Source organism: Octodon degus, unplaced genomic scaffold, assembly GCF_000260255.1.
Source record: "Octodon degus isolate 3935 unplaced genomic scaffold, OctDeg1.0 scaffold00084, whole genome shotgun sequence".
Classification (NCBI taxonomy): Eukaryota; Metazoa; Chordata; class Mammalia; order Rodentia; family Octodontidae; genus Octodon; species Octodon degus.
This window is the reverse complement of record NW_004524660.1, coordinates 3,855,137-3,864,898: the sequence shown is the minus strand read 5'-3', so window position 1 is coordinate 3,864,898 and position 9,762 is coordinate 3,855,137. Positions and strand designations below refer to the sequence as shown.

Below are 9,762 nucleotides of genomic sequence, written 5' to 3'. Positions count from 1 at the left end.
GCATGTGGTGCTGGAGATTGAACCGCGGTCCCTGTGCTTTGCTAAGCTTGTTCTAAGTAGGTGCTTTAGACCACTGAGCCATCTCACCAGCCCCTATTTGTTTTGTTTTTGTTTTTTCCCAGAACCAGGGATGGAACTCAGGCCCTTGCACTTGCCAGGCAAGCACTTTTTTTATTTAGCCATCTTCCTGGCCCTGATCTATCTATTTGTGAGGATGGAGTATTAAAAGGACCCCACCATACTTGTGCTATCCAAAAGTGGGCATCTGAAATGAATACTCACTTCTGATGAAGTAATACAAATGTCAAATAAAATCAGGAAAACACGTTCAGTATCACTGGTCATTCATGAGATACAAATTAAAACAACTCTGAGATTTCATCTCACCCCAGAAAGAATGGCTATCATTAAGAAATCAACCAGTAATAAATGCTGGTGAGGTTGTTGGGGAAAATAAATCCTTCTCTACTGTTGGTGTGAGTGTAGACTGGTGCAACCACGGTGAACATCAATGAGGAGACTACTTAAAAATCTAGGGTTAGAGGTCCCATTCCATCCAGCTACTTCACTTCTGGGCATCTTCCCAGAAAGATTAAAAACATCATACCACAGTGATATATGTGCAACCCATGGCTACAGCAGCACCATTTGTAATAGCTAAATCTTAAAAACAACCCAAAAATCCCACCAACCGAGTAATGGATAAAAAAAGATTCAGGTTTTTTTATATAATGGAGTACTACTCAGCCATAAAGAAGGATAAACTAGAGACTTTTTTAGGTAAATGGATGCAACTCGAGGCTATATTCATAAGTGAAATAGATCAAACCCATATATGAAAACATTGTCTCACTTGTGTGACAAGCTGAATGAAGACTAAAATATATAACAGATGATAGTGAATTGGGAAGAAAAATCCAATGTTTCAAACTGATTTTTTTACAAATTTAAGTACATGTCATTATACTTTTATGTCAATGCCATTAAATACATAATAGAACATTGCAATCCACTGTGGAAAATATGGACAAAAAAATTAAAATGAAAAAGCCAGTAATTTTTCAGAATCAAAAATACATAAATATGTAAAAATTGGATGTTTTTGAAAATATACTACTTACATATGACATAAAATACACATCAACATGAAAATACTCATTCAGAAGTGAGTGAGGAGGAGTAGAATTACCTGGGCTGCACGGCACTGCTACAGAAAGCTGGCAACCGCCGCGCCGGCCCCGCCCGGGCGCGCTGAGACGCAACTGAGACGGGCGTGGCGGCGCGCACCTGCAATCCCAGCTCTTGGGAGGCTGTCAACAGGCGGATCACTACGAGTCGACCTAGTAGTGAGACCCTGAACACCCTGTAGACCCTTCCCGAAAATACAAAGAAGAAGAAAGAAAGAAAGAAAGAAAGAAAGAAAGAAAGAAAGAAAGAAAGCAAGCAAGCAAGCAAGCAAAGCAAAGCAAAGCAAAGCAAAGCAAAGCAAAGCAAAGCAAGCTGCCAGGCTCGCAGCCCCCCAGAGCCTCGCCTCTGCCCCACCACCCGCTGCCTGCGCCGAGCACCCCTGTGCGGTCGCCTGGCCCTGCTCCTTTACAAGGCGACCTCGAGCTGGACCACAAGAGTAGAAGCAGAGACGCAGCCACACCGGGCTGCGCGATGGCTGGGGGCTGGAGTAAGGCGCCTGAGGAAACCAGATGCAGAAAATCTACTCCACTTTTGTGCGACGTGGCTGTGTTGCTGCTGCACTGCTTGCAATACAAATGTCCTGACCCATCTAACTTAAGTCTCTGTCCTGGATCAAACAGCACAGAGCTACCACCACGCTTACCAACTGGGTAACACTGCCCTGCAACGTGATGACGTCATCTATTCAACTAATTTGCTAAGTTTTTTTTTTTAATATATTTATTTTTAATGTGTGTGTGTGTGTGTGTGTGTGTGTGGCCAGCTCAGCCCACCAGGGGGCGGGGCTGGCTGGCATGTGGTGCTGGGGGATTGAACCGCGGTCCCTGTGCTTTGCTAAGCTTGTTCTAAGTAGGTGCCTTAGACCACTGAGCCATCTCACCAGCCCTAAGTTTTTTAATAGATTACAAAGCCTTCCATACACATGCTGCACATAGAGCACTTTATGTTTGTCTGATTTTTATTATTTAAATGTTCGTGCTTAGTGAAAGTATAAAAAAAAATAAAACTAGAAACACACCAGTGAAAGCGGGGGAGGGGGCGCTTAGCCAATATGCATTATCCAATATGTTATCCAGTATGTGTTATTTATGAAGCAATGTTTAGGAGCTCAAGAAATATCAAAGGTATATTTGGTACCTATAGGCCACACATTGTCATGTGTGATAGACACATCGTCCCTACATAGAAGATGTTTTACAACAAGGAACTAATCAATAAACCATCAGCACACTGAACTGAATGTGACAAATAAGCTGCAAGGAAATGAGCTTACCTGATCCCTGTGGCCAATGCTATCGGTGTGCGAGAAAGCCGTGACAATGTCTCTATGACCTGAGAAAAGAGGAAAATATTCTTAGTCATGCACATGAGAGAGCATAAAATTTTTCTCACAACCGATAGTTTTCCAATTCAATTTTTTTTTTTTTTTTAATTTTAGGGAAGGGTCTACAGGGCGTTCAGGGTCTCACTACTAGATCAACTCGTAGTGATCCGCCTGTTTACAGCCTCCCAAGAGCTGGGATTACAGGCGCACACCACCACACCCAGTCCCTATCACTGTCTCAGTGCACCCAGGGGTGGGACCTGCACGGCACACCAGGGATGGAACCCCCAGCCCCTGCGCCTGCTTGCAGGTACCTTAATCCGCTGAGCTATTTGGCTGGCCCTTCCAATTGAATATTAATGATGGTGTGAAAAAAGAAAATCTCTAGATGCCACAGATATACAGTGGGAAGATTTGGGCACACGAACACCGTACTACACCGTCTCTATCTTTAACGCTGCACCCCGAAGCAGACTAGGAACTCATCTGGGGCGTGGTTTGCCTGTCGGCGAAACAGAGCTTCCATGACCCACACATCTGGATCAAACCCGGGTCCCTGCGCTTGCCGGGCAGGCACCAAGACCACTGACCCATGTCCCAGGCCTTACCTCTACGGATTCTGAACAGCCACACAGAGCGACAGTCACCAGTGCAACACCCACTGGCCATGAGAGACTGTATAAATTAATTACAGTTTCAAAAACTCAGTTCCTTTGTAGCACTCGCCACTCTGTAAGCGCTCCGGAGGCACCAGGGCCACACGGGCGCCAGGTATCCAATCGCAGCCAGCCCTATGGGGCCACCACGTAGCGCTGCCAGGGGTGCAGAGCAGCTCCTGGCCTGACCACAAGAGCCCGGGTCACGGCCAGAAAACGCCAAAGGGACCAGGGCTTCTCTGGGCTTCGGCTCCCTCTTCTAGACAGAATCTCTGCTGCACCACCCACCGCAAGAGTTGGACACCATGTGTAAAATACTCGATGGCAGCAGTTCTTTATAATCATTCATGATAAGGATATTGCCACCATGTCCAGAATAAATATTCATAAATTACCGCTGATCATCTATCTTAAAGATTCTTTCCAAAGAAATCTTGGTACATAAATGCGCATTGCCCTGCTGCAGTTTTAGCATTAGTACTTTGTAATTTCATTATTCCTTCAATGTTTTGGGGCAGAATCTTTGTTATATGAAAACAAAACAAAATTTCCTAACAAAATAATAAGACCAAGAAAAGCTAATGCGCTATATCTAAGATCATCTCACTCTAAGACTTTAGTGAGGAAGGCAATGACCTAAAATCTAATTTTGTCATAAGGTCTATTTTGTGACAATGCATATGATTTCTCCTAACATTCAAAATCAAACAAAACAAAATTGAAAGGGGCTCTACTACAAGGTCCATTAAGGATAGGGGGAAAATGCACGAAGCTCTCTGGTGGAGGTCTCCGCGGCCCACAGAGACGCACAACACGGAAGGCTCCAGGCCTCCAGGGAAGCCAAGCAGGCTGCAGTCAGGCTCTTGGCTGTAGAGGGAGGTCCTTCAGGCCCTGGCCACCAGCCGCTGCGCACGTCACTCTGCCAGCCTCTGCAAAGGCCATTAGTAACCGCTAATTGCTTCACAAAGTTAACGCTTTGGGTTCAATAAATGTAAGCTTTTGTTGCATAAAATAAATTACACAGAAATAAAATTTAATTACATGGTGACTCCAGATAGTAACAACGGACCGTATTTTTAAGACTTGTGAGCAGAGATTTCAAGTGTTCTCAGAACAGTAAACCTGAAAAGTGTGTGAGAGACCCTGTGCTCACGCGCTCCACCCAGCCACACGGACATCCACGATGCACACGGATGTCTAAACAGTGTGCTGTAAGCACCAAAGCTAAACAATTTGGTCAATATAAAAAATAAATGCATTTTACAAGTTTTACCAAGAAAAGACAGAAGGAAGCAGAACTCCTTAGGACAGCTCCCAGAGGATAAAAGAACCAAAGGTCCCGGCGGCCGCGCCAGCTGAGCTACTGCCCGCAGCTTCAGGACTCCAGCACCTGCCTCCTGCTGTGACGTGGGGCGCGTAACTGCAGCCCCGTGTCCTCCTCATCCCGGCCGAGTGTGCAGAGAGCCTGACGTTAGAGCGAGACACGACCACTCGGGTAAAACCCGGCATCGACTAAATCCCCAAAATAAAAGCACGGCAATTTTAGTGACTCTGCAAACTCTGGTCGCAAACAAATTCATCAAAATAAATGAATTCAAAATAAAAATAGTCATTTCCCAGAATCCCAACATTATGTGACAAGTCTAGCTTTTGGGACATTCTGGAACAAGCTATGGAGGAGGAGTCAACCGCTGCATTAGTTCTGTTAGCGCATGTTAGCTGCTGCAGCCAGCCTCCTGCAGCCACGCCACAGCTTCCCAGGGGACTCTGCCTCCGATTCCCTTTTACGTTGTACTCCCCATGCTGTCACTACTTGGTAGCAGATTATTACTGCTGCTATTGCACACCAATGGATTTATGTTCTATAAGATGATACGTCCACCAAATGAAAATGCATCTTCTATCCCTTTTTTCCGTCCAAAACCAGAAAAACTACAACCTGTGCTCCACACACTTAAGCCTCCAAAATTTAGGAAGTCAGCTAAATATTTTATATGAATGACCACCAGGGGGAGCCAGACGCTAGTATATTAGTATAGCCCTACCGCTCCTATTTCTAAACGCAAACATTTGTGAAGCTCAACAAGCCAAAACCAACTCCCACTATTTATTTAACAAGAGTTATTTGTTACAATTACCTAATAGGAAAATAACAGAGACCAGTTTGGAAAACAAGAGGGCTGGAAGAGTAACATGTATCTTAAAAGTGGATTGTCCCGAGTGCTATAATCTAGTTTTATGTCTCTTAATCATTTTGTTTAGCCAAAGCAAAGAAAGACTGTTTAGTTAATTTGGTGATTTTAGAACAATATACATTTTATAAAAGTAAAATGCATCCAGATTTAAAGTAGACAATAACAAATTAAAGCTGTCATTCCAAATATCCATTCAAAAACTTCCACAAAAGAAAACATTCCTAAGATACAAAAAGATTATTTTCTCTGCAATGTATTAATTTCTCAGTTGTTAAAAATAAAAGGAAATTACAGACATTAACTCCCAGAAAGGAAGGTAAGGTAGTGAGACTATTTGGGCATTAAAAAATTAATAATCAGCTATCCTAGGCCCGTATCACAGAATTTCTGTCATTCATTTGCCCCCTCGAGCACTCCCTTGCCCAGGTAGGAAGCCTGGCATTATAAAGAACAAAGGTCATCCGGGTACCACAAGTAAGGGTACTGTGCGAGTGGGCTCTCTCGCACCTGCACTAGAAGAGGTGCAATAAAGGACAACTGACATGATTTAGGAAAGGAAATGAGAGATCACTCCACAGAGCGAGGGGCAGGCTGAGGCAGGAGGGTGCCGGAGACTGAGCGCTGACAATGCCAGGGGAGCTCAGTGGTGAGGACAGCAGAGGCCGGAGGAGCCTGGGGGGTAGGGCACAGTGCATGCGGGGGTGGAGCCAGAGGCCTTCGCCACTCCTGGGCCGGCTGCTGCTCCCTGTCCCCTGCACGCTGACCCGCACATCCTATGCTCAGCATGGCCACCTCCTCCTCCAGGGGAGCTTTTCTGACCTTTCACCACCCCAGCCTGGTCCTGGGTGCACCCACCGAACCCTAGGCATTACTGCCCTACCACCTTTATTTAAAATAAAATGTGACTTTTTGAAATACTTTTTGAATTTCAATAAAATACTTTTTGAAATTCGGGGGACCAGCGTAGGCTGCAGCCTGTACTACCGATTTCTGCTGGTCTTCTGAAAGGAGCAGTTAATGTTCCTTTCAAAAATGGACATGCTTAATGTTTTTAAAAGAAAAGCTTTTATTCGTTTTTTAATTTAACTTTTTGCTGGGTTTTTTTTTTTTTTGTTTTGTTTTTGTTTGTTTGTTTGTTTTTTTTGTTTCGTTTTAACCAATTTTGCACATTCAGATCTGGTAACCTAAACAACATGTTGAAGATAACATCGCGTAATACAGCAACCACTGTTGAATTCCTATTACTTTGTTTAGTGAAATTTTGTATCATTTCTAAGGCTGGTTTTTCTATTACTATTTCGTATTCTTTAAAACAAATAAAAATAAAGTACCCCCAAATGAGTCACACAGAACAGGCCGTGTCTTCTGTGTAATACACATACCGACATGTAAAACTCGCCTCTCTCTCACCTCTCCAACTTTCAGGCCAAAGGGGACCTCAGAGAAGAGTCCAGTGTGATTCTCACAAAAACTCTGCCCCTTTCTTGCCACATCCTGCTGCGAAGCCTGCAACCGCCTCCTCGCCTGCCAAACACCTGAGTCCAGCTGCAGGAAGGCGGCTCACAGGCATGGGCCACCGCAGCAGGAGGAGGACCGCGCCGCACAGTGCCTGCGGGAGGCAGCTGTCCCTGAACAGCGGCGGCGTGTGTCCATCCAACACCGCGGAACACCTGACGGCAGGCAGGGAAAGGGGCCGCTTCCCAGCGCTCAGGGCCAGCCGGGCTCATTAACACAAAAACATGGGCCTGGCAGAACTGTCAGGAGGGGCAGGGGTGACAGGCACCAAGACGTGTAAGGGCTCCGCCTGGCACAGGAGAAGGAAAGGAGCAAGTAAAGCAGGAACGACTGGGAACACGGAACGTGGGCAGGAGTCACCATCTCCCGAAACCCAGGGCGCGGAGGAGTCTCTCCAGCAAACCTTTCCTAAAGATAGGCTTTCTTTTTGGAGCTCTATTTTTACCATCCTATTATTCAGTTTTGAAATTGATTAATAGAGAATGCAACATTTTACACTGATTAAATCTACCTGGTTTTAACTACTGTGTTCACGAAAGGGCTGAAAAATCTCCATTCCTTGCTTAACCGATGCATTAGTGTTGCTTACGTTGTAGTCTGTAACTAAAACAAGTCACCGCGTGGAAGCAGTGTGTCACAACTGCTCGTAGGGTCCTGGGCAAAGGAAACCAGGACCATAAAGAATACCCAGCTGGTGTGGTAGTGTACTCCTGTCATCCCAGCACCCGGGAGGCTGAGGCAGGAGGCTAAGCTCGAGACCAGCGTAGGCTGCACAGTGAGTTCAAGGCCAGTCTGAACCACATAGTGATACTCTGACCCAAAAAATAAACACATCCAGAAGGAACCGTGGGGACCAACACGCAGACCTACAGAGTTGCTGATTATTATAGAGGCAACGCCTTGAGTTCTCCATTCTGAAGTTTCTCCTCTAAACCCAGACCCTGACCTGAAGGAGGGTTAGCAAGTCTGAAGATTCTTCAACAAGGAGCTGGGTCCCCTACGAGCTCGGTGGATTACAGAGGTGCCCACTGCGTTACTGCCACCAGCACGGGGCCCAGCAGCAGGGGCGGGGCGTTGTGCCGCGTTTTGTGCACACTCCGAATGAATGTCCTGTGGAACAGAGAAAAAGCAAGGCAGACACAGAGGGAGTGTGGCCTGGGAGCTCCGGCCTGAGACACTCAGAGAGAAGCTCAAGCCTGTGGACCAGGTCACCTTCCTGGAGAGGCGGCCCAGAGAGCTGGCGCTCGCCAGGGGCCAGGCACCACATGAGCAGGCACGGAGATCCCATTCCAAACTGGCCAGGTAGTGAGTTTTGAGTTTCAGATTAATAATAATTTCATCTTACGCTTCCTAGGAAACCAACAGAACTCATTATCTTGCCTTTCTCTGCAATTCCAGCTCCACACAGTAAGTTGCCCCATTTGGCACTCACTTCCTCCTGAAGTCGGTGGCAGCTGCTTCCACCTGTAGGATGCTGGTGGGAAAGAGCGCTGCTGCCCCGCCTCTGGCACTGCAATGTGGGCAGCCCAGAGAATATGGGCCGAGCATCGCCCCCCTACCAGCCCCGCAACCCACGGGGCATGCACGTCCCTCCCTCCACGAGTCCGGCATCCAACGCTCACATCGGTCCAGGCTGTTTGTGCTGAGCTGAGTGATGCTCACAAAGCAGCTACTCTGGACTTGCACTCATTGAATCTTCAAAAATGAAACCACGGAGAACAAGAGCTTCCTGCAGGAAAGTCATATGGCAAACTGGCTAGGTGTACAGACTCGGGAGGCAGACTTTCTGGGTTCGAATTCCAGCTCCAGCTCTGCCTCAAAAAGCCCGACAGGTGTTGCGCCTTTTCTCCTAGCTGTAAAACCACGCAAGAATCGCGTGGCTGTGAGCTTGCCGCAGAAGTGAAATGCGGCCGTCTACGCATACCGCACTGAACGCTGAGACACCCATCATCGTTTCTTAATGAAACCTGCGTCCTCGCTGCTGACACCACCGCTGTCACGTGTAAACTAAGATTTGGCCTCTGCTAAGCTCTGTTTCTTGCTGCAAGTGTTAGCTGCAAATCTGTCTCCACGCCTCCACTTTCACTCCCTTTACATACACTCTCTACCCGGACACCACATAGGTCCTACACTGTTTCTAAGCTGCCGACCTTAAGACACCACCATTACCGTCACTCTCGCCTTCATTCTCACAGGCTATCCCTCACGCAAAGCTGCGGCTGCTCGGCAACCTGCCCAAAGGCTTCAGGCCCTCCCTCCGCCTCCCCGCAGCACCTGCCCTGCCCCAGCCAGCGCTCTGTGCGCAGGATGGAGAGGGGAACCTCGCACACCAACCCCAGCAGAGCACAGCAAGGCACCGGGGTTGTTCCTCATCCTCAAGTAGGAAACATGCAAAATGGGACCAGAAGTGTTCATCTCCTCCCACCAAGTCAAGCAGTAGATTGGAAGAAGCTTTGCTTTTTCAGGGTTTTAACTGGCATAGTGCAGAGCTAGCTGTTGGAAAGCACTTTTTTTTTTTAGTTGAAAATATCGCTCCTTCCACATTTATATAGGTCTGCTAGGATGTACTGAATAAATACATATAGGGAATACTAAGAGATTTAGTTGTTGGTCCACAACCATAAAAGAAATATTTTCATCTTAAAAATGTGATTATATTTTCAAATCACTCTGGTTGGAGATATAAGCTACAAACACTATGTGGCGACTTTAACCTGTTCAGGGACAAGGGCAGGAGCTGACGCTGCCGGTGCTGGGGCCCAACGCTAGCTCCTCACGGTTGCTCTAACAGCCTTGCAGCACCAACGTCACAGTCAGTTAGCTCACGGGGAAGCCGCTGCGACTTTGCCTGTGGGCACTTCGAACGGGCGCACCCCGACCAACT

General features: G+C 46.9%; 1 protein-coding gene across 1 annotated transcript in view; it reads right to left on the bottom strand.

Moving 5' to 3' along the window:
* Positions 1-9,762, bottom strand: part of Vav3 (vav guanine nucleotide exchange factor 3) — a 347,338-nt gene that overhangs the window by 185,377 nt on the left and 152,199 nt on the right. Inside the window, exon 3 of the mRNA XM_023721699.1 lies at positions 2,462-2,520. Within this exon, the coding sequence (XP_023577467.1) occupies positions 2,462-2,520 (59 nt within the window). The remainder of the gene's footprint in view (positions 1-2,461; positions 2,521-9,762) is intronic.